Genomic DNA, 26,991 nt, shown 5'->3' on the forward strand with positions numbered 1-26,991 from the left:
AGTTTTTCAAACCTCCCACCATGAACCGCCGTCACATCCAATCACGATCATAACTTTGCAATTCCATCCGATAGCTCTTCAATCTCTTTGCCGTTGTCCTTTTCTGCCTCTGCAGAAGACTGACCTGCACTACCCTCAATTTCCAGCTTCTCCTTGGTTAAGGTATTGATTTTCCGTTTCATAGCACAGAGCGAGGCCTGATTCTGCAAAGCCTCTACATTTTCCTTTGGGAGAACCTTCAAAAAGCTCTCCTTTTGACTCATTTTCTTCCAATATTCTGCCAAAGGCTCAAATCCCAGAGAGTCACTCCACTTCTCACTTGCCATCTCGAACACCGGCATGATTGCAAAGTCTGCAAGGCCGATATCGTCGCCTGCTATGTATTCTGCCTCTTGGGCGTAGATATTCCATTTAGCGAGCTCAGCGCGGAAGGGCTTTACATTAAAGGGCGCCGTTTGCCAGATCTTGAGTAGGGTGTTGGCTTGTTCAAAACGGGTGTAATGACGAGCGAGATGAGCTGGGGATCTGCAGTCCTTATTGGGACAATATATAGCTTCAAGATAAAACATGATGGGCATGCATCCTTCGACTGTAGTTTTGCTTGGATCATTGTCCACAAATTTGATAGGTGTTTCTGGTATCGCTGGATTATCGACTGTAGAACTTCCTTTTTTCCAGTGGAAAGAGGGGGAAATGGTAGCCTCTATCCAAGGAATATTGTACTCGTTAAGTATGAACTTTACACGGCGGTCCGAGATGAAATCCCCAGATAAGTAAAGTTTTTTGGAATTAGACATGTGCAGTACGTCAAATCCTTTGCCGTATATATCATGCCAGTCGAAATTGCTATCATGATTTTCTTTTCCGAAAGCCTGTAGCATTTCCTGAGATTGTGGTGTATCTCCATTAATGACCAATTTGGCATCCTGTTTCCTTTTGGTAGTCGCGCCCTGGCCCCAGATCTTCTGTTGACTTTTGTCGAGATAGGTACCAATATGTCTAAATGTCAAAGATATACGCCCACCATCGTAAGCCAATTCAGCTTCAGACTTCTCACTCGCCATTCTCTTGTCTGGTCGAATTCCATGTAACCACTTCTTATTAGTTTCCAAGCCCATCTTACACAATGAGTTATGCGGAAGTGCTGCCCTGCAAGATTCTCGAGTTGTGGACTGGGAGTCTATACACCCTGCGCTCTTCACAGATTTCTTTCTGCGAAACACCATTGTTCGTTGAGCTCCCAGGCTCACGTTGGCGATAAATGTATTGGGAACAATGTCTAACGTTTTGTCACTATGCTCAGAGATATTATCATTTCCATCTCGGTAGAACTGGATCAAAGCGTGGTTCACAGGATGCCCAAGTCTTTTTTCAACTATGTTCTTGATTACTTCAACCGTAGGCGAAAAAGTAAGGAGAGCAGGAGATTCGTCCGCTGGATGACGGTATGTTGGAATACTACCGTCTTCCTCAATTTGGCCTTGGACTGCTACGAGCCTGGGTACTTCACCACCCTGGTGACCCATCTTCTGCCAAAAGATCTCATCACGGATCTTCTCGAAAATCCCGCTTGCCAATTCCTCAGGCAGGAGCTTGTGGATCACTGTTGTATCACCTTCACAAAGTTTAGCCGTATCGACAGTTGCACTATCTTCGCCATTTGGCATCTCCTCGAGAGTTTCCTTTTCTGATGGAAGTTTTACCTGAAATTCCTGCTTTTCAGTGCTTCGGGTTTCAGGACAGGCCAGCGCCGCTTTGACCACCGGTTTGTCCACCGGGTTCGGTGATGCTGATGAGTCAGGTGACGGACTTTTGGAAGACGTCGGGCTTCGTTCTTTCGATGGACTGGAGGGTCCTCCTACTTCCACTGGCTTCGTATTATGTCGACGCGACTTTGTTTTCGACTTCGCCCTTTCTCTTTTCTTAGCTTCTGCTTCAAGTTCAGCTGGTGGCTTCGCTCGTCGAATTTGTGCACGCAAGAGTTGAATAGTGACGTCGGAATCGTCTTCGATGGCTGCCGTCGATGATGGGGCTGTGACGGTGGTGGCTGGCGGGTCGTCTGCTTCTAGCTTTAAGTTCCCCATTAGATTCTCAATCCCAGAATTTCGAGATTCTCTTGGTTGTGGTTCTCTAGGTTTAGGACGAGATTTCTTACTGGAAGTCGTTTTCCTTTCCGCGACCTTCTTTTGCTTCTGTAAGCACTCAATGAGTTCCCCGCTGCTTATGACATCACACCCTGTGTAAGCTCGAAGCTGACGTAAAGCTTCTTCATGTCTAGCCTTGCTCCTATATCCCAGACAGTCCTCAACTATGGTTATAGCGTAACCATGGCGAGCAGCATCCATGGCCGTGGCAAACACACTGACATTCGTAAGAGCTCCAGCTATGTATATTTCTGTCACAAACTTGCCCCGCAGTTTCTGGACTAGACTCCCATCTTTGAATGCAGAATAGTATGTTTTATTGAACACCAGGTCTTTTGCAGAGACTGGCGCAAACCTATCTGAAATTTCTGAGCCCCTCGAATTGGGTTTTAGCATGTGCTCCTTTCCTTCGGGTTGAACTGTCAAAAAAGCTTCCGCTGCGTCCTCCTCGCTGCCAGCTCCTGGAAGCCTGCTCTCTTTCTCATTAGCCCCGGAGTCAATTTCCGGGACTAACACGTCTCGTCGAGGTCGTGGAAGCTCCTTATTCGTTATTATGGCCTCGCTATCGCTCCGCGGTTGATTGACTATCCTCGAAACACCCTCTGTGGAAACGCTGCATATCCATATTATGTCACCAGAAGGCCGAAAGGGCTCGATTAGATTCTTTATATTGTCGATGTAGCTTGAGGGTTTCTCGACCGGCAATAAGCTTCCCTCTCCTATGAAGTCATTCTGCAGATCTAGGAGGAGTAGAGCCTGGCGGGTTCGTATGAACGGGATAGTTTGTTCGTCAATTTCAAACATTTGGGACAACCTGTGTGATAGATATTAACCACTGTGTTTCCAACTGAGTAGATTTTTAGAAGATGGAAGATTTAAAGGTTGTCTTTTTGTGGTACAGGCTGCACGACTCTATATGCCGTGTTTACTAGCTAAAGGAACATGCATTGCTTACATTGGACATTATTCAGAAAGACCGCAGAGAGGTAGGAGCGACCTCGATGCATGTGTAGCACCGCATGATGCTGTAAGATTCCGTAGGCAACCGGCACTGCAAATAATATGCACGAATCTAATAAGCTTTCAATGAACATCAGACAGTGTGTCATTGGTTGTACATAGGCGACTGCGAATCGAATCCTCCAAACGATAGATGTTGAATGATTCTGGTATTGAGCTTAAGGTTTGGAGTACTCTTACTCTGTACGGGCAGGGCACAGAAAGTGTTCTGATTAAAAAGGGACAAGAGGACAAAGGGACACGGACCCCGGTAATGTTGACGGACTTATCCTCTTTGAGAACATTTAACTAACATTTGGTGAGGATATAAATGAGACATAACGAATTCTAACACAGGGGTGACACATGGTAAAGCAATGACAGAGCACCAGGGAGTGAAAAGAAGACGATTGATTGGTTTTCAGATTGATTCGATCTTATTACTCCGGATCCGTAAGTCGCGATTGACCGTTGAAAGGTTATCCGCTGATCTTCCCCTTGACAGCTGGTTAGCTAGGCTTAGTGAACAAGCTAGGAGCCCTATTTGCTACTCCGTAGACACCAGTACGGTGCTAGGTTAAGTACTCCCTAGAGGAATTACAGGAACCCTAGCAAAATGGCTTTTTCACCACACCGGCTTGTTTTGGGGCTTTTCCTTTTTGCTGCAGATCAACGCATATGGAATTTAATACCGTGTTGCAACTTGCATATCATACCACCCGTGCTTTTTCACCTACTCCGTTCGTAAAGTCCGTAGCCATTGACCAACAATCCCCATATAACGCGCATACATATTTAATACAACATAACCTGTGCCGTACCGAGCCCACGAATGAGATTTTGCCCGCAAGTCTGCGGGGGATGAAAGCTGCTCCGTACATCCATTGACCGTCATTTGAAATAGCCGACCTTCATCAAATCCTTGGATTTCATATGGATCTTACACGAGCAACTGAGTTCTCCTAAGGGAATAAATCGGGAATTGACTTGCGGACATGAAATAAGAATATCTGTATCTGGTTTAGACATTATAGGGGATTTAGCCGACGGAATAAAGTGAATCGTTTAGAAGCTTTTGATGCTAGACATGTGTCTAAAAGTATCTAAGAGAGGAGACGACACATAGACAAATAATGATTGGTTTCGTATTTTACACTTTGTGCTTTGCTTTCCTGCATTGCATCAAAATCCTTTTCCTCTGCATTACAGTAATAAGTACCGCTGTTGGCAATGGCATGTGTTGTATGGTCAAGGAAAAGAAAAGTATCTTCCCGTATGATGATGATGGAGGAAGAGACATACAAAAACCAACTTTTTTACTTCCTTCCCCTCGTCCCCTTTGCCCCACAATCCAATGAACGAGGGAGGGGTTAAGGAACATAAAATCCTTCGAAACAAGTCGTTCGGAAGTTTTAGCTAATCATTGAAATCATTTAGAAGTAAAAAAAGCCCCACAGCCACCAAGAAAAGAAACCCCTTGCACATATAATGAAGCATCATATGATCGATCAATCATCAAGATTTCATCGAAAACATATCATAATGATCTTCGCTACTGCAGTGCTGTTGTCGATCTCCCTGCAGCAGCTCGAGCCGTAGAAGAAGTGGTTGTGGATACATGTGAATGGCATCGATTGTGATTAAGTTATTGGTTCATCTGCATGGAAGGCTCGACAGGCACGAATGCTTATTGACAAGTTGACAACTGTCAGATCTACTCAGCCGTCCACTTGCATACATCTCGTCGGCTATCCTTTGAAAATCGATTGATATGGAAGTATTTGTCTTATTTAGCAATCAGAGTTAACAAACTTAAAAGACTACGGAGGCTCATTGGCCATCGCCAGCGAGTGAAATATCATCAATATTAAAGCGTTCATGCCAAAGGCTTCACATGGACAATATATGTAGGTATGATGTATATGCAACTCTTGCCGACAGTTAGAGAGTAGTATTCGGGGATCAAAAGGATAAAAGGGAATCGGGAATAGCCAGATATGAGGCTGCAGAGGAATACCTTAGTGCTTAAGTTTCGGAATGTCACTCAATACTGTTAAGAGTTCTGTGTTGATTCTCTTGGCTTATTTTCGCAGTTCAACGTTGAGAGTTGGCTTTGGACTTTGAGCTTGAGCTTGAGCTTGAGCTTGAGCTATGAGCTATGAGCTTATAGATTAGAGCTTTCTAAACAAGACGCCTGAAAGGCTACCCCGCGAAGAAGAAAAGGAAAGAGAGTATGATCACGTGTTGGCGAGCTCAAGACATGCCGAGGTTCGGTGATGTTGGCTCAAGTTGACCGACAACTCATCTACTCTGTGCTACAATTCATGATAACTTTCTTGATTCTTCATTTACCACTACTCTCTCGGAATTTTCAAACCAGCATCTCATCTCCAGTGTATCAATCTCTGACAAGTATATCTTACAAGTCAGTGACTTGATCAGCAAACAAACAAGCAAGCAAGCAGAACCTGCCATTTGCATCTCTCATATTGCCCAAAATGGCCTCCTCAAAATCCACCTACAAATATTTCCTAGTCACATACCCAGCGCCATTTGTTGCACATGTTCAAATTAACCGTCCCGAGAAACTAAACGCGTTTTTTGAAGCCATGGTATGTTTGCAAACATCAATCCACAAACTGCTAGCGCAACAATTCGCTAACCCCTAAATCTAGTGGCTCGAATTCCGCACCATCTTCGATACCCTCTCCTATTCCCCCGACGTCCGCTCTATCATATTATCCGGTGCTGGCGATCGTGCCTTCTCAGCGGGTTTAGATGTTGAAGCTGCTGCACAAGATGGGGTCTTAGCGGAGAAGGACGGGAGGTCAATAGATGTAGCGCGAAAAGCGCAAATCTTTAGACGCCATGTCGATGAATTTCAGGAGTGTATAAGCAGTGCAGAGAAATGCGAGAAACGTTTGGTTCCCTGCCATATTTCAGAGGACCAATGAAGCTAATCTCATGTAATACAGCTGTGATATGCGTTCTCCACGGCTACTCCTTCGGTCTCTCCATCGACATATCCACGTGCGCCGATATCCGCATTTGTACATCAGACGTCAAGCTGGCAGTAAAAGAAGTAGACATCGGACTCGCAGCTGATATAGGCACACTTTCGCGACTCCCCAAAATCGTCGGCTCTTTCAGCTGGGTCAAAGACGTCTGTTTATCCGCACGAATATTCGGAGCCGAGGAAGCGCTTAAAGTAGGTTTCGTAAGTCATGTTGAGCCTACCAAAGAAAAGGCTATGGAAAAAGCACTCAGCATTGCGAAATTGTTGGCGGAGAAGAGCCCTGTGGCGGTGCAGGGTACGAAGGAATTGTTGAATCATGCGAGGGATAATAGGTTGGCGGATAGTTTGAGGTATACGGGGGTGTGGAATAGTGCGTCGATTCAGACAGATGATGTTAAGTCGGCGATGTTGAGTGGGTTGCAGAAGAGAAAGCCTACTTTTGAGAAACTTTGAGAGGGAAGTTATGGATGATCGATTACGACGATATAAGGATTCGAGCTTCAAAAGGTCAAGTGACAATTCTGCTCTAAGAGCTTTCCCGGGCGAGGATCTGCTCGAGGGAGATGGGAACGGAACGCAGCGATTACTACTGTGGGGTGTACACCCGGTAAACTCCTCAATGTATAAACTTAGACGTAAGTTATTTGGTTTAAAAATACCAAAAACAGATCAACAGAATACTCAAGATATAAATACACTAAATATGTAGACACATCCAATTCTAAATTAAGATACTACAACACAAAAGCACAATATAATTTCATTGTGTTAGACTTAAAGCCTTCAAGGATACTCCACAGTACCTAAACTATCTATCTTCTGAAAGAATTGGTAAATAATATATTTGATCTTTCATTTCACCCTTTATATACTATCCATACCCAGACCTCAACAATCTACCTACCTCATTCATCCCTCCATTCCATTCCCTTCCCTCCAACTCTTCTCCTTGCTTTCATATACATACATTAGATTCTGCTATCCTATTCTATCCTAGATTAGATCAAATATTTATACACCTCTTATCAAATAATCTTAAGATAATCCTACCTATAAATACCTAAATATCTAGTCCATATATTCATTACTACAGCATCCAGTATTACAAAAGAATTCCCATTTCCTTATAATCAGCCTTTTTCAAATGAGTTCGGCCTCTGTTTTTGATACTGACTTTTTTCTATCCAGGTGTTCTTTTTTGTGGATTATATTGCTTTGTTATTACCTGCCTTTTTTTGATCACCTATTAATCCTAACATTACTATCCAAACTCAAAATAGTATCATATAATGTTGACACTGAAAAAATTCAAACGAGAATCTCTTTTCAAGATGATCACAACAACAAAGTTACCATCAAGCAAGCTCAATTTATTTACGATGTAATCTGGCTCTTGATTTTATCTCAAATACCTAGATGCCTAAGTAGCTATCTTAAAATCCCTAATCGCAGCAATATCTTTTTCCTTTTCTCTCCTGCCCTATAATCCCAGTTTTGGTATTCTCACCCCTTTTTTTGATGGTATCCCTGTCTTGAGAGTACAAGTGTCCATGAATAATCGAAAGCAATTGAATACTACGGTAAACCCCAACCTATTGACGTGCGTAAATAACAGATCCTTTAAAACCTCCTTCGTATGAAGAGCGGTAGCTTATCTCACCGCATCGATGTTTGGGAGACAAGCCAGTGGCATTCCTAGAGAAGGTTGGGCAAACTCGCGTTCTACCAACCACCACCGGATGTAACCTCTTGGCCACGGCCACCACCCCAGCTATCATCGTTGGCAGTAGCGAGAGAAGCGTACTCATCGTTAGCTGCAACACCGTTACCATAATCACCAGCATCAGCCGCCACTTCGCCATTGCCGGCGTCGTCTTCGACAATTGGCTCTTTGCAACGAACCTTGGTGTGACCCACTAAATTGTGTTAACACACCGTGGAAACCAAATTTTGAAGGCAACGGGTTTCAACTTACTCTGCTTGCAGTTCTGGCATTGAACACGAGAATAGTCACGAGGCTTTGGGCACTCCTTGCCGGTATGACCCTACTGATAGTCGGTAAGCCGTTCGTAATTGTACTAGACGTGATAAAATGTGTTTAACTAACCTCTGCATCACAGTTGCGACAGATGATAACTCGCTCATTGGTACATTCCTTGGCTGTAAGCCAAAAATTAGTATCCCTAGCAGCGTCTGATAGATATGCCACTTACAGTGATGACCAGGTTGATTGCAGTTTCTACAAACACCGCCATCGCCACCACCACCGGTAGGGCAGTCACGAGAGAAATGGCCAACTGTACTGTGTTAGTGAGACCAAAGAATTCGGAAACTTTGGCGAACTTACTCTCATTACATTTCTTGCATTCAACACCCTCAGCAGAACGTGGCCCCGTGCCTAAATTCAATGTTAGCTTGCGGCATAGAATGCGAGAACAATGTTAAGCTTACAATCCTTAGAACTATGACCAGACTTCTTGCAGTTGCGACAGGCGAACTTATCCTCACGAGGGATTGGGCAATCACGAACGCGATGACCACTATCCCAAAATTAGTGCTTAATGGAATATCAATGCTGGGGAACTTACATTTCACTACAGTTGAAACACTGAACTTGAACACGTTCACTCTCACCTACCTCCTGAGTGCAGTGCTTCGAGATATGTCCGAGTTCGCTGCAGCGGGAACAAAGAGGAACACCACGATCAACGGGTTCGCCAGCATCGGCAAGGCGTTCCAAGTTCTCCTCTGGAGTAGCTGGCCAATTTTCCTTCTCCTTGGGACGACTATGCTTGCTTGATTTGCGCCAAGAAATAGTGTACTTTCGGTCCAGGTTGCCTTGCAAGTCCATGTTGGTGAAGGTCTGAGTGAGTTCCTTCTCCGTTGCAATAAGATAGATGGGAATATTCTGACTACGGAAAGCCTTTTCCAGTTGCACATAGGTAGCATCTGGAGATGCTTTGATGTACTTCATAACCTCATCCTTCATGTCATCGAAGTCGCCTTCTTGAGATTGCTTGATCAAATTTTCCCAAGCAACTTCAGCTGCGACATCTTCGACATCGTTGCGCTCGATCTTGCGAGGATTCTTGCACTCAAGGATTGAATGGCCTATAATGAAGTCAGCTTAAGTGGAAACGAAATATTGAGCGTTGGTTGATATAGATATACCTTCCTCCTTGCAGTTATTACAAAGCTTAGGTGGAGCAGAAGGGCAATCAGAAGCACGATGACCTTGTTGCTCACAGATGCGACAAGTACCACTAAATTCGCGGGGAACTGCTGGATTGGTGCACTCGGCCTTTGTATGACCTTCTTCGCTACAATTAAAGCATGGGCGTGCCTTTGGAGGTTCTGGGCATTCGGCCTTCGAATGGCTGATGTAAAGTGCGTTAGCAGAGTATCTCAAAACTGAAAGAATTGAACCGTACCCTTCTTGACCACAATTGAAGCATGCACCACTAAAGCCACCACCACCATCTCCAGTTTCCTCTCCACCACCGTAACCATAATCGTTCTCCGCTTCGGCACCATCATTAAAGGCATCACCTCCATATTTCTCAGAGGAGCCAACCGCAGGAGTGTCCCAATCACCACCGCCGCCGCCATTGGTAGCAACAGCCCCGCCACTTCCCCAATCGTCACCACCAGCTGGAACTCCCCAAGACATTTTATAAAATTCAAGAACTGCAAGTTTTTGTTTTAGATCTGTAAGGGAAAAAAGCATTAGCTATGCCTCAAGTAGAAGTTAGTGGAGAGAGAGGGTAACGCGCAAGATGGACCAACTTGGTGTTGCTCAAAGTCAAAGAGCTTTTTGGAATGAAATCAAAAAGTAAATTGAGACAGGAGAAATAAATCAAAGAGACTCAAGAAGTCAAGCTGATAAGCAAGGCTACGTATGGAAGGGTGCGAAAAGAGACATGAATAGGAAGAGAAGAGAAAATGGAAGAAAAACTTTGTAGTTGTGAGGAAAGGGAAGTCCTTGCTCTTTAGAATAAAAGTAAACACTTTAATAGCGGGCGGGCTTCAACTCGAGTGAATTGGCCACCAATCAAGAAAGAGCATCTTCTATCCCAACTAGTTGCTTCTTCAAAAGTGAAAACTTAAGGGATCGTCGATCGTATTGGTGTAAAAAGGCAATCACAACCAGTCAAAAGTGGCTTTGAAGTGTACTTTTCATGTGAAAGGAAGAAGGAAATGGTAGATTGTTTTTGAAGTAATATCTTGAAGAATGATGACAGATGCTTGTGATGATAAACGTACATGCTTTGATGTGTGTAAGATGTTTAGAAAAGGAAAGTATATGCGAAGAATTTGGAAGTGTTTTGAAAATGCGACATGAGATCTTGATGCTTGAAGAAGGGAATTTTGGGACAGGAGACTTTACTTACAAATCGAGGCAAAGAATATCAGAGAGAAAGATCGCGAAGGACTCTACGACCTCAGTACTGATTAAAGAAGGAAAGATCTTGGTAAAGTACTTTTGTCGGGTAAAAAAAGAAATTCAAAAGTTTGTTGTTGTTGTTGTTGTTGTGGGGAAGGGGAAAGAAGGAAAGTGCGAGGAAAGCGAAGCAGAGCAGGCTGAGGTACTTTGCTTCAAGACGCGGCAAGGCAGCAAGCGAATTATTCAAATTTCTTCCCCTCAGAAACTCACATGACCATTCAAAGGGGAGCTTAAGTAAAACTCCCATGCTTTGCTTGAAATTACTGTATTCAGCAAGGACTATCCGTTAAAAAAATACATGATGGTACATCCACAGTCCACATTATGATACAACTACCAGGTATATCGGAAACTCAGAAATGGCGTACCAAAGTATTTGTGATCTTTTTCATAACCGTAAGTCTCCTTACTCTTTCGGCTCAGAGCCAACGAGCATCTTGCTTAAATACGTGATGTATCTTCGAAGTACCACTCCACCAACAATATTTCTAGGAACTTTCATTCCAATTGTCCAAGGACATTATAAAACCCTAGTAACTCTTACCTCTACTCCTCATCATCCACTGCTTAGTGGGCTATGCCTATATCCCAAAAATGTTCGAGGCTCCAAGTGAATTGCAGGTAGTGAGGCAAGAAGAATAAGAAATACCGTAAGGATAGGAGAGAAGAGCCGCCATGCTCACAATCGAGGCAAGCATCTTCCACTCCTTGAAATTTGAAATGCCAAATGGAAGGAATCGGTACCTACAAAGATGAAATCCCCAAATCAGCGCCTTGTACTGCATTTGCAGACCACCAATTTAGCTCTCAGAGGGCTTATTTTTCGTATATATCAGATATCTCTGAGGCTTAAGTAGCTCTTAGTGGCGGTCTGCGGTACCTCAAAGTCTCCCTCAGCCCATAAATAAGACAATATCAATGATAGAAAAGGAGATATAGCAAGTTCCGAGCACCACGTCCTGCTTCCTGCCCTGAGTATTTCAACCAAATGACGACTCTCATTTATAACAGTACTCTAATAATTCCACCCGTCGCTAAATTATCATCTTGCTTGGCTAAACGAGACGTCTTAAGCTCCCTAAGTATGAAGACTGATCCTCCGCACCTCAGTCTGACCACAAGCACAAGACTTACCACGGAGAACATGGCAACAGGCTGCCAGTGCACTTCCGCAACCACCCCAGTTTTTGATCCAGAAGACGAAGAATGGTCCGAGATGTTATACAGCACTTTTCTTTCAACAACAGTCCATCATGGTGTCTCGAAAGCAGTTGTCCGGTCCAGATTAATAGCATTGATGTCGACGAAGGATAAATGTGAGTTTTGTAGCCAATTTCCACGTCGTTAAAAGATATAAGACATACAAAGCCCATAACTAAAATAAGCCACGTTCTTATATCAGCTAGCTTAACGGGAATCGGGCGTGTTCATCCGAACTAAGTCTTACGTTACGACTAAAGAAGAAGCTGGATCAACACCAACATCTTATAACATTGTGATATGATCGAATGTCATCAACCATTTATCATCATTATCACTGATGTTTTCCATCCATCCCACTCTCGGGCTAGAGATTGTACCTAGGTAAGTTTTGAGATCTGATAGTGATAAATGATTGCCCCGCTTTAAAATAACATAACCCCGCTATATCACGACATTCGTTCCCAAGCCAATGGTAAATATCTTTCTGCAAGTTGGAATCTGTTTTTTTTCTTTTCCTTCTTGAAGTATCCTCAAGAGTGTCTCAAGTTCACTTCTCGCAATTTCTATTTCCCGAAAATAACACAATCGTCCCTCAAAATGGTGCCAGTTCCAGAAGACCTCCCAGAAATGGAATACAGATACCTAGGCCCTTCCGGTCTTCAGGTATCTGCCATCTCTCTCGGTGGCTGGCTGACATATGGTGGTCACGTTGAAAATGGTATAGTTTCCATCTTCTTTAGGTCAATTGCAGGATTAACATACATTAGAAAACACATTTGCATGCATGAAAGCCGCCTATGATGCTGGAATCAATTTCTTTGATTGCGCCGAGGGTTACGCAGGTGGAGAGTCCGAAAGGGTGATGGGTGAAGCCATCAAGAAATTTGGCTGGAAAAGAAATGATCTGGTTATCTCGACCAAAGTAAATCTCACCCCACATCCTTATTACATTATCACCACACATATTAACGAAATGCCAAATAGATATACTGGGGTCAAGCTAACGGCGAGAAACTCGCCAACAACCTTGGTCTCTCCCGTAAACGTATCATTGAAGGTACCCATCTCGCTCTCGAACGTCTTCAACTCGACTATGTAGACCTCATCTATGCCCACCGACCCGACCGCGCTTGTCCGATGGAAGAAACCGTCCGAGCATTCAACCATCTCATCAACACCGGTAAAGCATTCTACTGGGGAACCTCCGAAGTAAGCCCCACTTATCACCCCTCCATTTCCATCCCCATAAACTAACCCCCACAACCATTAGTGGACCGCCGCCGAGATCGCCTCCGCCCACGCCGTCGCCCAGCGCCTCAACCTCATCGCCCCCTTAATGGAACAGCCCCAATACAACCTCCTGTCCCGTCAAAAAGTCGAAGGTGAATTCCTCCCTCTATACAACCAATTTGGCCTCGGCCTAACCACCTTCTCCCCCCTCAAATTCGGCTTCCTAACCGGAAAATACAACTCCGGCATCCCCTCTGATTCCCGTCTCGGCACCTCCCAAGACAACTTCGCCGCACGCATGAAAGCCAAAAGCGGCGACGATTCCTGGCGAGCAGACATTGCCGCCGTGGAAAAACTCATGCCCGTCGCGGAGAAATTGGGTATTTCCATGGCAAACTTAGCCATGAGTTGGGTGTTGAAGAATGAGAATGTCAGTAGTGCGATTACCGGGGCTAGTAAACCAGAGCAAGTATTCGAGAGTGTCAGAGCCTTGAAGATTAGAGAGAAATTGACTCCGGAAATTATGAATGAGATTGATGAGATTTTGGGGAATAAACCTGAGCCGTTGCAGAAGAGGTATGTTTAGGCTTTTGATGGCAGGACTAAGCTAGCTGCCGGGGAGGTATACAGGTAACATAGATGGATGGTGGTGAGCATTTGGAAATGCTAGATAGCTATGTCTCATATACATACTACACGTCCTCGTGATTTCTACATACACACACAAAACAATTTAGAAATAGCAACGAATAAAAACAGGAAGAATCAGGGTATTGTCTATTTCATACATCATATGGCATCAGTGCCAAAAGAAAACTACCTAAATATGTGCAAGAAGGTACAAATAAACTTATCGAGATATCTTCTCCATTTAGACTCCAGAATGTATCGTATCTGCTCATGATCCGCTCTTCGCTTTCACAGCCTTCAAATACAATAATACAGATTCAGTAATTATACACTACCAAAATCTGTTTTTTGCAAATATCATCTCCTCTCCTCGCCAACACCTACGATGTAAGACGTATCAAAAATTATTCTTCAAAATCCAGGCACCCACCCAGCTATCGATTTATTTCTTCCCCTTCTTTGCAGTAGCGCTCGCTCTCTTTGTTTTCTTTGGCATCTCTTCTTCCTCTTCCTCATCATCAATCATACTATCATCCTCATTAGTCTTAGCCTTTTTCTTGGCTGGCTTCTTGGCTGGCTTCTTCTTAGGTTGCTTGATATATTTATCCTTCTTCAAATCGGCCTCTTCGTCATCATCAACTGGTTCCGAAATTACTTCACCTTCATCTTCTTCCTCGAATGCTTCTTCTAGATCTGGTTTTACGGCAGCGACTTTTGTAGGTTGGAAGACATTGCTTGCTTTCATGAATGGAACGGGGTGGGAGCGTGCATTATAGCTTTGATTCGTTAGTATTCCTGAGTTTGAGAAGATACAATAGAGAACTTACGATCTTGTGAAATTGGCTTTTGTTTGAGTTTCCAATTTGACACCTTCCATATCTTGTTCTCCAACACCGAGTTCGAAAATGTAGTCCCAGTCCTCTCTAGTTAGGAAATAACTATCCATGAGATCAATAACATCTTCCACAGAGTCCCTGCCCTCAACTTCGAGTCGACGAATGAGTTTATCCCAGAGAACTGGTAGATATTGTTGACGAATTTCATGACGATCTCCAGAGGACCGCAGTCGCATGTGCGATTGAATTTCCTTCACATAACGAGAGAGCTTTCCGTACTTGCTATTGTTACCAAGCCAAGATGTAAAGTTGGTTCTTCCAGTCATTGAACCAGATATAAAGCTTGCCGGTCGAACTGTACTGAAGACTGCGTGCGTAGGCATAAGTGACCACTGTTGTTGGGATCCGTGAATCATCCGATCAACCAAATCACCATCGCTGATACTCTCTGCGGCTTGGTCTACGAGTTGTAGCACCTTTAGTTTGTGCTCTTTGGGTGTATCTGCACGATTAGCTAATTGCGGTTTGGTGTTTAGATAATTTTCCTGGATCATCAGCGGTGTGAACTCGTGATCGTTGAAGTAAAGCTCAATCTTATCGTTCAAGGTAGATTTGCTACTGGAAGCAAACATATGTCCTCCTAGGAGTTGATGGGTTATGTCCCATGGCTTGAGAACAACATGCTTTTCCCATGCCTTTGACATTTGCTTTCCCTGGTCGAAGTCCATGGCTGTTTGATCAAGCTTAACAGTAGATATCATGTTGATAATTTGTCTGATATCATTGTTGCTTCCTTCAATAAGGGCATCGATGACTTGAACAGGGAGTTTTATGCCTTCTCGATGACAGATAGTAGCGATACGTGAACGGACCATATCAACGGTAGGTCTCTTGAATGGCATGTCAAATGTCACAAAATCGAATGGCTTCATCTTCGGAAGCCTGCGGTCGTTACAGATCAATATCATGGGTGTATCGGTCGTTTTGCAGATTTTCGCGAGAGCTCCCACACCGCCTCGATCTCCAGATGACATACCATCGACTTCATCCATAATGAGGACTATCTTCTTCTTAGTCTTATCGATATTCTTCCCATCGCCTGCGAAGTAACCCAGAACCGAAGTATTGTTCAGTACCTCACTCAACCCAGTTTCGACAAGTTTCTTACTTCTAACATCACTAGCGTTTCTCTCCAAAATATCATAACCAGCAAGTTTGGCAGCCAAATGTGCCGCAGTCGTTTTTCCGATACCGGGTGGACCATGGATAATAATGGCTCTGTAGCCTCCGAGTCCATCTGCACCTCTCTTCTGGAAATTGTACTTGTGGGCATTTGGCCAACCCTTAAGCCAAGACTGAATCTTTTCAACTTGACCTTTGTTGCCACAGATTTGATTCATTTGCGTTGGTGCATACTTGGTGGTCCACAATTGTGATGAAGTTGGCACCACTGCTTTGCGGGGAGCTGCTGGTATAGAAGATTTTCCTTTTGCTGCAGCAAGCCTTTGAGCCTCCTTCTCCGCTTTCTCCGCTTCTGCAGCTTTCCTTCGCTCCTCTCTGTCCATTTCCTCGGCGTCTTGTCGGATCTTTCTCTCTTCAGCTGCCTTCTTCTCGTTATTCTTCTCCGCAGCCTTGCCATCGCCACCGTTAGGAGGCATGGCTTTGATAATGGCGAAGAGCCCTTCTTCATCAACGCTTTTTATCTTTAATTCCCTTATTTTCCTGAGTTTACTCGGGCCAGCATCGCTTCCAAGTACAACGTAATTTGTTTTGCTACTTGGGGCACCAGTGATTTTACCCCCATACTTCTTGACGAGCTCAATTCCCTCATCTCTTGAAATTGTGTTGAGCACCCCCGTGAAAACGAAAGTCAAACCTGCTAAACAATTCTCTGCACCTTCAGGAATCTCCGCGCAACCTGCAGCTGGTGGAGCGGCAGAATTACCGCCTCCACCAGGTTGCCACTTGAATTTGACACTGTCATCTTTCGGTGGAGGGGTCGGGGCTCGGACGGTTGGAATGCTGTCAAGTATCGCTTGTATACTCGAGCTCTCTAGAGCCGCTGCTTTCTTTGCGGGAGCACGGGGTTTCTTTGCTGGAGGTGGCTTTGAGCTTTTGTTTTTGATGGACTTTTTAGGTTGAACATCCTCCTCGTCACTGGATTCCAAATCAACAGATTTACGCTTCTTGCTATTCGCAGCAGAGTTCTTTGCGGGCTTTTCAATTATCATCATATCATCATCCTCATCATCATCAGGCACAATAAAAGCGTCGTCGTCACCCACATCCATCATTTCAATATCTTTGTCCTTTTTGGCTGGTGCAGGCTTCGACCTCGACACAACTCTCTTGGGTTTCGGTAGCACCTCATCATCGCTATCATCTTCGACATAACCATCATCCTTGCGCTTGCCTGCTTTTTTCACATCTGCTGCAAATATATCATCGTCCTCATCGAAGTCGTCCTCGTCTTTAATTTCTTGATAGGTTGTAGATGCCTTCTTTCGAGAAGATGTTCGGGTATTCGTCTCGGGTGGTGAGTGATTTGATTTGATGGGGGTTGATTTTGCCGGTTTGGTCTTGGGTTTATTGCTCGAAGCAAAGAAGTCATCCGCGGTTGTTTCCTTTCCTTCAGGCTCTTCATTTTTTCTGAATCACTGGGTTAATAATGCAGAAGAGAAATAAAATGAATAATCCATACATTGATTTCTTAGGCGCAGCTCTTTTCGGCTCGGGCTTTTTTGACCTGGGTGACTTTAGTATGTGCTGTGCAAGATTATTTTGGTAATTCATACACTGGTTCTTCATCATCGCTATCTTCAATGATTTTACGACTTTCTAGATCCCATCAGTATGATGCGACAAACCAAGCTGTCTGACAAACTCACTGCTCTTCTTTTTTTTAGAATCTTCCTCCTTGTTCTCCTTTGCTCGAATAGGTGTAGAGGTAGAGGTTCCAGGTTTACCTCCAAAGAAGCTTCTAATATCCGCAGGCATACTGGGAGGAAACAGTGGTGATTCTCTGTGAAAATACCACGAGTTCAATGAAAAATCAAGTAGTCGATGGGAGCAATTGCAAGAAGAAAACGGTGTTGTGAAATTAGCTTGGATCTTTTTGATAAGGTTACCTACGGTCTACGGTACGTGAATACGCGACCCGACGCGGAAGTAACGCGTTGCCACTTTAGATTGATTTTCCCCAAAAATGTTGCAGCCCCAAATCTTAGGCTCATTTATTGAACATTGAATATGAGGATTCAAGATTTCTTTAGAGTTGGTCGACAGTAACGTCCACAGCCATCCACCATGAAGCCTCAAAGTCTGCAGAGCTTCACTGCTCAATTTGGAAGGCTTTCATTAGCTTCCAACACAGTTCGACCTCTTGGTCCGATTTTAGCTCAAGCATCAGCTTTCTCCACACCTTCAAACCGCACTTCCCCTCAGTCCCGCCGTCCGTTTTCTAGCACAGCCGTTAATTCAGGCAATTGGCTTCTGCCTACATTACCAGAAAAGAAGAGATCGCGGAAGGGTAGACCTCGTGTACCAACTGGAGGATCAGCTAGAGGTACGACTTTAGTTTGGGGTGAATATGGTTTGCGAATGTGCGATCATCATCGCCGTGTTAGTGCGCAGCAATTGAAGGTTGGAGAGGATGCTATTAAGGTCAGACTGAAGGGTATGAGGTATCGATTGTACAAAAGAGTTGCTGCTCAAATTGGTGTGTATAGCAGTGGTAATGAGGTAAGCACATGGGCCAGAATCTATCAAGGTCAAAGGGATGGGGTTTAATTGCTTAATAGGTTCGTCAAGGTAAAGGAAAGGGTTCCTTTGATCACTGGGCTTCGAGAATTGCTGTAAGCAAGATTATTTTCGAGTTGAAGGGAGATGTGCACGAACAGGTAGCAAGAGATGCGTTTAGATTAGCAGGCAACAAGATGCCAGGTCAGTAATCACGATCTTCACATCGTTCTCACATACTGATTTGAATGATTTTAGGTCAATATGAGTTTGTCAAGAAGGGGGACCCTCCGGTTGTTGGAATTACGAAGCTAGATGGGATTACTTTGGAGGAGTTGAAGAGACCAAGAAGAAAGATACCATTAGACTCGATACCTGTCGGTTCTACTGCCGAAACTACACCTAGTGTGTCCACATCCACCTCACCGGATGCGTAGAAGGAGGAAATGTAGACTGTATCATAGAACATGCTGGTATTTAAGCTCGTAGACGAATGGAGATGTACAATATTACACTCCAGATCGACAAATGTGGGAGGAGAACAGGCGTCTGTGATTTTATGTAGTGGTCACAATATTCCGTCCGTTCTACATTGTTCGGGAGAGTCAGCATCTACTCTTTCAGGTATCAGATGGAGACAGTTGAAGCCTCTCAAAAAACAATATCAATACACACTGGCCGTCTGAGGCTTTCCAAGCAAGAGGACTAAAGTCTGTGAATTTCGCTGCAAAGTCAATGAAGCTTAATTTTTGATGCCGTAGATACTCCATACCCCGGAGGCTGAGAGCATGCCTCCCAATCCCCACTGTCTTGAACGCCATTAACCCTACTTTACCCCAATGCCTTTAACCCATGTGATTCCCTCTACTACTCAGAGCCCGAATCATCCAAAACCTGCGTCTCCTTAAGCGCCTACAGATCCCAAGTCAGTCATACAAAATAAACCATAAACATGTAAATAAGAATACGTACATCTTCTAAACGCGCCTTCAACATCCCCAACATATTCTCTTTGATGACTAGAGTTTCATCATCTAAATCCTCGACAATATACGCATGCGATGAATCGGCATCTATTTTGACGACGATGGATTTGATAGATGGATCGCATTCCACGAGGACACCTTGGTTTTATGTTAGTATATATATGCGTATGTATGACCCAGAGACTTTTTAATAGATAATTGAAATGCACACTTGTGATATTTTGTCATTGTATTCTGCGGAGTGTTCCAGGATATTGGCTAGCACGCTGTTGTGGTCAAGAGTTCAGGTTGTGGAGCAAGGAAAATATATTGTGAAGATATAGTAATTATACATACCTCTGATAGCTCGTGGCATAATGAATTTATAGACCGTTTCTTCTTGTTTTGGTTTCTCGGAATGGCTTCTCTCGTGATTTTCATGTATCGAATAAGAAAGCCTTATTGATATTGGTAGGGAATAAGTTGTGTGTACGGCCTTTGTTCTGCCAGTGAAGTGGTTCTGCCCATATGAACGTCTAAGCTTAATTAAGCGACATATCGGCAGAATTCCATTAACCTTATTAGGGTAACCTCCATCAAACAGTTCATACAGGTTTCTGGATGTGTACATTTCTTGGCATCACAAGAAAACTGCCTTCATATATCATCTATTCATAAAACTTTGATGGATTGCCATCTAAATATATCAAAGCTATTGGGTCAAAACTACCTCTGCAGACCAAAATATCCCTCCCTATGATGACATTGAAAGTGAAAGTGAAAGTCTCATAGTTCTATTATGCCGGCGCATCAGAAAGATTCAGGAGTAAATGTGATGTCCTGCTATCAAGAAATCGTAGATTTACCTAAGATCAACGGCTTAAAACATGATTCCGAATTGAGATGAGATATAAAGGGAGACTGGGATCTTCGAGGTCTACGAGCCGCGATTACTATCACCGTGTGATTCGGTAATCTATCACTTGTAGCTGTGTTATTCCAGTTTTCTATGCTTTGAACGCTTTCATCAATTTCCTCATTCGAGTTGTGATATCAGTGTATCTCCAAAGTCTCCCATCTTGTATCCTCAACTCACCGACTATCACCGCGTTCTGCTCATCTCTTCCATCAGTCCAAGGCAGAGTGTATTGGTAATCCGCATATAGAGCCCAGAAAGGCAGGTAAGATGGATAATGTATTTGAATCTATTTTCACCTGTTAGGATGATGCTACAATTCTCACAATAGTTGTCCGCATGTTCCGGTGCTCCATTTTTGTTCTTTGTGATGACACCTTCTTACCACCATTCATCCCTATTCTGGCCAACGTCATCTGTTCTGCACGGAGGGTAATTTTTAAACTGCGATGGATTAATTAAAATTCCATGCTAGTATTGTGTGTGCACGCATGTCTTAACTCGTGCAAAAGAGCACGGGATACCAGCAATCTTAAGTCTGCTATCACGGTGCTTTGAGCTTGGATGCCGGAGTTCTTGATTTTGTCGTCAATACAATGAGGGTCCTTCTGTCCTCCAAGCAGGCGATTGTGATCTGAATGCTTTGTCACATGCCTATACACATATTAACTTTGGGATATAGCAAGAGCTTGTTAGGGGTACCGTTGTAGTGACACAGGGCCTTTAGGCATGCCTGAGCCTATTCCGCTTTTCGCCACTTCCGCGAAAATGATGGCACTTTGGTAGTTAACCCTCTGGTCTCACTGAAATGATATTATGGTTACTTTCTCTTCAGTATCATAACACCTTCGATGAATTAGACCTCGGCCAAGGCATTCAATGGATTTAACGGTCATAATTTTCTCTATCTCGGTATCCTCTACAAGAAACAGAAATCCAACTCTGATCTCCCATTTGAAAGCTAGTAAAGCCAGCCAAGGGTCGGAGGGTTGTCCTAACCGTTATCACGATAGGTTCCCACGTCCGAAGTCTCCAAATCAAAGCCGATTTCCACGAATCATCATCACTTCAGCAATGAAATTACTTTCGACGAGTCACCACTGAATTTCTAGAAAAATGCTTGGTCATAAGCCTTTCGAACAGTGTAATGAAAACATCTGCAAAGTCAAGATCGGCATCTGACCCAAGTTGTGTGCATCGAAAGGACCTCGTCGAGAATCGATCCAGTTCAGTCTCGCTGCAACTGTTATGACCGATGGATTTGATTCAAATATCATAAGTTGACAGAATATCAAGATTGAGCACAGTATTTTTGGCAGAATCGAAATATTAGTTGTACATGTCCCATTTCAATGTTCTAGGATAGGTCCAATGACCGTAGTAAAATATGTCCAAAATGATTGCTGTGTAGCCTTGTCAAAGGTACATAATTGTGTAAAACATAACAAATGATCGCAAGCAGGTAAAGAAAAAGTCGTGAATAGACGGTTCAAGCAATGCGCTATAGACACTGGCGGTTTACAGTCTGAACAGTACTCTGGACCTTGCCAAAGGACTGTACATATACCCAGGAAAACATAGGATAGATATGCTCGGCGACAACTTGTAGTAACACTTTCTAAACAAAATATCCATATCATCAATTGATGGTGAATAATCAGCCTTCCAAGCGATACTTGGTACTCAAACAAACATCTGCGAGATCTTCAGCATGCGCAACCCCATCGCCTCACCGAAATCGTAAATAACTCATCCTCCAGCTACAAATATTAATCTCATCTATATTTCTTCATCATTCTCTTTCATCCTTTTTATCCCTTCCATTCATTTTTCGCCTTTCCAAAGTCATCCATATATCTCAGCATTTCAATCTTCAGCCTCACAACCTCATGCATGCACCCCGCCACGACGAACAACAAAACTTCGCTTTGCCTATTTTTGCGGGATTATTTTTGCCCATTTCAATACTCTTCTGACTCATTGCCCAATATTGTATAGTATTTGTCCGCTTTATGTTCTTGGCTTGGCTTGGAGCAGGAAGTACGGTGTGTTGAAAGTACCTACCTGCAGGATTGATTGAAATAATAACGTTTGACCGAAGTTTGCGGAATTCTTCCTTCTAGGTAACAAAAATGATGGGATGAATTATTAGTTCTTAATCCTTGTTTATTTTGGAGCCAAAAGATACCGGTATATATACTCTGCGTACTACGTAGGTATGTAGTTAGTATATACTCTTTTCCGAACACTTTAAATGCAATCTTCAATCGATTAAATGGAAGTCGGCCCCTCAGCGGAGCGAGGAAATCCCCGCTGAGCCGTTTATCCGGGAACTATTCCCAATACTCTTCTCCACATTGGTCCATTCAGAGATAAACTTTCTAGGCATGATGATTTTTAGTCACGGGCAGTCTCGGATGGGGCACAACTGCATCCAACTTTTGTATACCTAGTAGAATGCAACAGTACAGTGAGGTAAGCAGTGGAAGGCGCAAGACTCTTTGGTTTTTAGTAAAAAGTACATATTGTAAGACATATCCTGGCGCGCTTGAATATGATTAATATTTCTTTCTTGTTCTTAGCCCACCAACCTTTCTCTGCTCATCAACCTGCTGTTTGTAGTTTTCATCTCGTACTCGTACAAAGTGCCGCAAAGATTATCCTTGCTACTACGTACTTACGATCTACTTACGATCTACTTGCGATCTTTCCGAAAATAGTCCAATAAATAGCTCAATAGATAGAAAGGTTTTTGATGACGAGTACTATATCCTAAGCGCCGCTATATCTATCCCTCCTCAAGCGATTTGGTTCCTTTCCTTCCGCAAAATAACGTCCTCAATTAGAGATGACATCAAGATATCAGAAAAATATCTGCCAATGCAACAGCCAGCCTTTCTCTTCAGCTCTCATCTTACTGTCGATAATCTTTCCCAAATTGTCCTACGCGCAGATTACACGGTTATGTTACTCCTGATCCTCTTCCATCATACACCCCTCAAAACTCCAACGCGCAAAACCCTAACCAGAACCCATCCGACTCCAGCTCGGAAGTTGAAGATACTTCCAGCCATATCTACAACTACTATTTCGTGATAGTCGCCGTCTTCGTGGTTATCCTCTTCTTCATTCTTCTCTATATAACTCGACGTCGAGTGCGCAAGGCGGAGCTCCAACGAAATAATGGACGGAGTGCTTTGGCACGCGATGTACAAGCCTTCACAGACTTTAGAACGAGATTCGGACCCAGGAGAGGGGGATCCGGACTGATGGGGATGACGATGGCAACGATGGGTGGGCATAGGGAAAGACAAGAGGGGCTGGATGATAGGGGTGAGGCACCTCCGGCTTATGTGGAGGGTGACAAACCGCCTAGTTTGAGAAGTGAAGATGGAATCGCAATGATGATTTCTAATGAAGAACATTGCACTGCCGACAGCGCACTTAGTGCGCCAACTGCGGCGATTCCGGGTAATAACAGTAATACTGCGGGACACGATGCATCGGGCGCGGCGTCGAGACTATCCGCGGAACTTTCGCGACCAACTGCCACAACTGCCACAACTGCGAGCAATTCGGGGATTCGTACATCTATAGGAGGCACATCACCACCGATCACAAGTACAGCAGAGTCGAATCACAATGAGGAATTAAGGCCGCTGAGTCGAAGTACATCAGCACGTCCACCTCTGGGACCTCCAACATACTCCGAAACATTCCAAGCACAACTGGATCTTGCAAGACCAGCTGCTGCAGTGACAGCCCCGGATCGGTTTACTCCCACAAGGAGATTGATGAGTGAAAGTAGAACCTCATCTGAAATGTGAAGCGGCAGTTTGAATGCAGCATGATTATGAACATATGCGAACGTTTTTTATTGGATAATTTACATGGAGGTTCATAGAACGGCAAGGCGATTAATAAGGATACGGGATGGTGTTCAAGATTTTGGACGAGGTTTTGGATATGGATATGGATATGGAATTGGAATTGGAATTGGAAGCCCAGAGGATATAAGGTTATGGTGTCTCTAGAGGGCGTTTATGATGGTAATGATAATTGATCATGAAGTATTATTTTGATATTATTAGCATTGGTTCTTGGTATTGTGTTAGGTAGTGATATCCAAAACAGGAGGGGGCATGTATATCAAATCACAAAATTTCTCATTCCAGAATTATTACTCAAGGAATAGGAAGTAGTTCAATAGCTTATGATGAGAAGTACTCAATTCTTAAAGTGAACTCTTCCTTTACATTTTTCTTCTCTTCTGATCTATCTGATTTCTTCAAACAATACCGTCCCTCAATCTTCCCTTTTCTAAATTCTAATCTTACATCCAACCATATCTAAAGTCTGAGAGATAGAAACAAACAATTTCTTCAACAATACTGCTAACGACCAATCTCAATCTCAATCTCATAATCCACCAGCCCAATAAAAAATCCCGCAGAATAAAAAATTTCATTTTTCAATCTCCTCGATTTCGTCATTTCATCATTTCATCATCATTTCATTTCAATTGACCTTACCTGGTGTACTATGACGAGTTGGATATCTGGACATCTGGAAATCTGGAAATCTGGGAAATATAAGAAAGTGGAGTATCTAGGTTAGTGTGCACTGTGGAGTAGGGTGGAAACAAATACACTCTCTATTTCCCGCCCCCCTTTTATTTTCACCATATGTACTCTGCATGCATGTGTGGAGAGAGTGGAGAGGTATTATGTGGAGAGTGAAGAACTATGCTATGTGGTTTGAGAGAGAGGTGGTGGAGGGGGTTATTGCGAATGCGGTGAAAGGGATAGTACAGAGTACAAGGAAGGGAAAAGAAAGGGGAGGCCGGGGAAGATGTATGGAGTGTGGGGTTTGTGATTGGTGGGGTTGGCGAGGAGCGAATATGTAGTTCGGGGGGAGGACGAAGGAAGTTATTAGTTTATGGATTAGATGGAGTATAGTGTATTATTTAATAATATAGAGCACTTTTAGGTCGTTGTATTAAATAATCTTAAATGTATATAATGTTACGAGGTTTGCCGTCTAGATCACGTGGAAGTACTCTAGGCTCTCGAGGTGGTTTATAACTAGGCGTCAAGCAGGGACTTAAGTAATGACAATGATGTAATTCGTAACTAATAGTAGAGTATACTAAATGATTGATCTTGAGCACGAAGCTCTACAATAAGGAAACTCTTTCCAGTTATATAGACCTTCGTACTATGCATCCCACTGCCCTCTATCGTCCCATCAAGGTGGGAATCCTTGATCACGTGCTTTCGATCAGATTCGATGTCTGTGCTTGCTTAAGGTGGGGAGACCACTGTTACGACGGCTATCATCAAACGCCGCGTCACATGACTAACTTAGGGTAACGTGACCTTAAGTCGGTCATGTGACGCGGCGCTTGATGATAGCCGTCTGTCACGAACCGCGACTAATATTATACAATAAAAACAAGTACGGAGGTTTAGGCTGTTGTTTACCGCGGTTCCCTTATCGATAAGGAATTCTAGGACAAGTGTCCTAGGATAAAATGTGTCCCAGGATAATAATTATCCTAGGACAAAACGATTAGGCAACCATGAAGGCATAGGACTAGTGTCCTAGAACGTTATGCGTCCCAGAATAAAGTATCCTAGGATAATATTTGTCCCAGGACAATTATCCTAAAAACTATATTATCCCAGGATAAGAATCGTTTCAGGATTAGTATCCTGAGGCCAATAAGAGATCACATAATATGATAGCTCTGCTAGCTAACTAATATAATTAGCATTCAAAAAAACGATGAATATATAATTAGAATAGTTTTATAATTTAGGAACTTTGTGCTCAACTTAGTTATCAATTAGTTTACCTACCTTCTACTTGATCTAGTAACGAATTTACTTCCAAGTGAATACCAGTGATAAAGCCTTAATGTAACGATACTGTACTGGAGGCAGCGGCTGCCTGAGGTTTCATCTCGTTAATAGTTGTGCGTTAAGGCTTTATCACTGGTATTCACTTGGAAGTGAATTCGTTACTAGATCAAGTAGAAGGTAGGTAAACTAATTGATAATTAAGTTGATCACAAAGCTCCTTAACTACGAGACTAAATGAATGTTTATATACCCTATATCATCTTTGAGGACCTCTGGGACCCTAAGGTCCAAAAGGTCCTCAAGGTCTTCGAGGTCACGTGAATTAATGAATCGTGACACTTAACCCACAACTACCAACCCGATGAAACCTTAGGCAGCCGCTGCCTCCAGTACAGTATCGTTACACCGTCGTTGTGACGCCTCACACCTCCGGGTCACGTGGCATGCCCCGTTTGTATTTAATCATAGGAAAACTCTCTACTCTTGTTCAAAACGATGGCTACCCCAAGCCCCCCAAACCTCTCTAAAACACTTTCCGACAAGGCCAGCAACCTTCTCAATAAGGTCAACGATGCTCAATCCATCTTCAACCCAGTTACCCAACTCCTAGATACCTACCTAGGCTCTGAGGAAGTCCGCGCTCTCCCACCGAGTTCACGAAAACTCCTCACCTCCCTTTGCCTTGAGTTTAAGGCAACCATCGAACAGCACTTCGACGCCTTTGTTACTGGTCATCCCCCCCCTAGGGGAGCTACTACTCCGCCTGTCACCCCCCTTTCCCCTCCTTCCCCCCCGACCACCACTCACACAAGTACACCCACAATGCCTATAGGCCCCAAGCCCTCCTACATTCAGAAAGCCTCTACTCCAACCATTGCCCTCACAAACAAGACTCCCTCCGATAACCGCTTATTCGTCCCCCTCAAGCCAAATGCACCCAGCCCGAAGCGCTGGATCTCCCGCTTTACGGCACAGCCCTAAAGAAAGTCCTCGGACCAAACGCCTC

The 26,991-nt window shown here is 43.7% G+C and overlaps 12 protein-coding genes across 12 annotated transcripts in view; 7 read left to right on the forward strand and 5 right to left on the reverse strand.

The window, feature by feature from the left end:
• Positions 1 to 47: 47 nt before the first annotated feature.
• Positions 48 to 2,948, reverse strand: SS1G_00905 (hypothetical protein; the record flags this gene model as incomplete). Its single annotated transcript, XM_001598766.1, has 3 exons — positions 48 to 2,065; positions 2,156 to 2,613; positions 2,659 to 2,948. 3 exons carry the CDS (start codon positions 2,946 to 2,948, stop codon positions 48 to 50), a joined length of 2,766 nt encoding a protein of 921 aa, XP_001598816.1.
• A 616-nt stretch (positions 2,949 to 3,564) lies between these two features.
• Positions 3,565 to 4,038, reverse strand: SS1G_00906 (predicted protein; the record flags this gene model as incomplete). The annotated part of the gene is made up of 2 exons (XM_001598767.1): positions 3,565 to 3,640; positions 3,881 to 4,038. 2 exons carry the CDS (start codon positions 4,036 to 4,038, stop codon positions 3,565 to 3,567), a joined length of 234 nt encoding a protein of 77 aa, XP_001598817.1.
• Positions 4,039 to 4,373: 335 nt separating this feature from the next.
• SS1G_00907 (predicted protein) lies at positions 4,374 to 4,783 on the forward strand (the record flags this gene model as incomplete). Its single annotated transcript, XM_001598768.1, has 2 exons — positions 4,374 to 4,416; positions 4,581 to 4,783. 2 exons carry the CDS (start codon positions 4,374 to 4,376, stop codon positions 4,781 to 4,783), a joined length of 246 nt encoding a protein of 81 aa, XP_001598818.1.
• An 858-nt stretch (positions 4,784 to 5,641) lies between these two features.
• Positions 5,642 to 6,612, forward strand: SS1G_00908 (hypothetical protein; the record flags this gene model as incomplete). Its single annotated transcript, XM_001598769.1, has 3 exons — positions 5,642 to 5,755; positions 5,819 to 6,062; positions 6,119 to 6,612. The coding sequence occupies 3 exons, from the start codon at positions 5,642 to 5,644 to the stop codon at positions 6,610 to 6,612; spliced, it is 852 nt and encodes a 283-aa protein (XP_001598819.1).
• A 1,269-nt stretch (positions 6,613 to 7,881) lies between these two features.
• Positions 7,882 to 9,829, reverse strand: SS1G_00909 (hypothetical protein; the record flags this gene model as incomplete). Its single annotated transcript, XM_001598770.1, has 9 exons — positions 7,882 to 8,075; positions 8,135 to 8,204; positions 8,267 to 8,319; positions 8,373 to 8,456; positions 8,507 to 8,557; positions 8,611 to 8,699; positions 8,748 to 9,270; positions 9,331 to 9,536; positions 9,591 to 9,829. 9 exons carry the CDS (start codon positions 9,827 to 9,829, stop codon positions 7,882 to 7,884), a joined length of 1,509 nt encoding a protein of 502 aa, XP_001598820.1.
• A 2,574-nt stretch (positions 9,830 to 12,403) lies between these two features.
• On the forward strand, positions 12,404 to 13,670 carry SS1G_00910 (hypothetical protein; the record flags this gene model as incomplete). Its single annotated transcript, XM_001598771.1, has 5 exons — positions 12,404 to 12,524; positions 12,574 to 12,728; positions 12,791 to 13,015; positions 13,077 to 13,612; positions 13,667 to 13,670. 5 exons carry the CDS (start codon positions 12,404 to 12,406, stop codon positions 13,668 to 13,670), a joined length of 1,041 nt encoding a protein of 346 aa, XP_001598821.1.
• Positions 13,671 to 14,108: 438 nt separating this feature from the next.
• SS1G_00911 (hypothetical protein) lies at positions 14,109 to 17,499 on the reverse strand (the record flags this gene model as incomplete). Its single annotated transcript, XM_001598772.1, has 4 exons — positions 14,109 to 14,442; positions 14,494 to 17,151; positions 17,298 to 17,340; positions 17,391 to 17,499. 4 exons carry the CDS (start codon positions 17,497 to 17,499, stop codon positions 14,109 to 14,111), a joined length of 3,144 nt encoding a protein of 1,047 aa, XP_001598822.1.
• A 309-nt stretch (positions 17,500 to 17,808) lies between these two features.
• Positions 17,809 to 18,677, forward strand: SS1G_00912 (mitochondrial 54S ribosomal protein YmL47; the record flags this gene model as incomplete). The annotated part of the gene is made up of 3 exons (XM_001598773.1): positions 17,809 to 18,243; positions 18,303 to 18,444; positions 18,499 to 18,677. The coding sequence occupies 3 exons, from the start codon at positions 17,809 to 17,811 to the stop codon at positions 18,675 to 18,677; spliced, it is 756 nt and encodes a 251-aa protein (XP_001598823.1).
• A 430-nt stretch (positions 18,678 to 19,107) lies between these two features.
• On the reverse strand, positions 19,108 to 19,581 carry SS1G_00913 (hypothetical protein; the record flags this gene model as incomplete). The annotated part of the gene is made up of 3 exons (XM_001598774.1): positions 19,108 to 19,152; positions 19,213 to 19,364; positions 19,563 to 19,581. The coding sequence occupies 3 exons, from the start codon at positions 19,579 to 19,581 to the stop codon at positions 19,108 to 19,110; spliced, it is 216 nt and encodes a 71-aa protein (XP_001598824.1).
• Positions 19,582 to 23,411: 3,830 nt separating this feature from the next.
• Positions 23,412 to 23,948, forward strand: SS1G_00914 (predicted protein; the record flags this gene model as incomplete). The annotated part of the gene is made up of 1 exon (XM_001598775.1): positions 23,412 to 23,948. The coding sequence occupies one exon, from the start codon at positions 23,412 to 23,414 to the stop codon at positions 23,946 to 23,948; it is 537 nt and encodes a 178-aa protein (XP_001598825.1).
• Positions 23,949 to 24,817: 869 nt separating this feature from the next.
• Positions 24,818 to 25,143, forward strand: SS1G_00915 (predicted protein; the record flags this gene model as incomplete). The annotated part of the gene is made up of 2 exons (XM_001598776.1): positions 24,818 to 24,988; positions 25,111 to 25,143. 2 exons carry the CDS (start codon positions 24,818 to 24,820, stop codon positions 25,141 to 25,143), a joined length of 204 nt encoding a protein of 67 aa, XP_001598826.1.
• Positions 25,144 to 26,480: 1,337 nt separating this feature from the next.
• Positions 26,481 to 26,991, forward strand: part of SS1G_00916 (hypothetical protein) — a gene marked incomplete at both ends in the record, with an annotated part of 4,481 nt that continues 3,970 nt past the window's right edge. Inside the window, one exon of the mRNA XM_001598777.1 lies at positions 26,481 to 26,750. Within this exon, the coding sequence (XP_001598827.1) occupies positions 26,481 to 26,750 (270 nt within the window). The remainder of the gene's footprint in view (positions 26,751 to 26,991) is intronic.

The sequence above is a fragment of the Sclerotinia sclerotiorum genome, genomic scaffold (assembly GCF_000146945.2).
Source record: "Sclerotinia sclerotiorum 1980 UF-70 scaffold_1 genomic scaffold, whole genome shotgun sequence".
In the NCBI taxonomy this organism is placed as follows: Eukaryota; Fungi; Ascomycota; class Leotiomycetes; order Helotiales; family Sclerotiniaceae; genus Sclerotinia; species Sclerotinia sclerotiorum.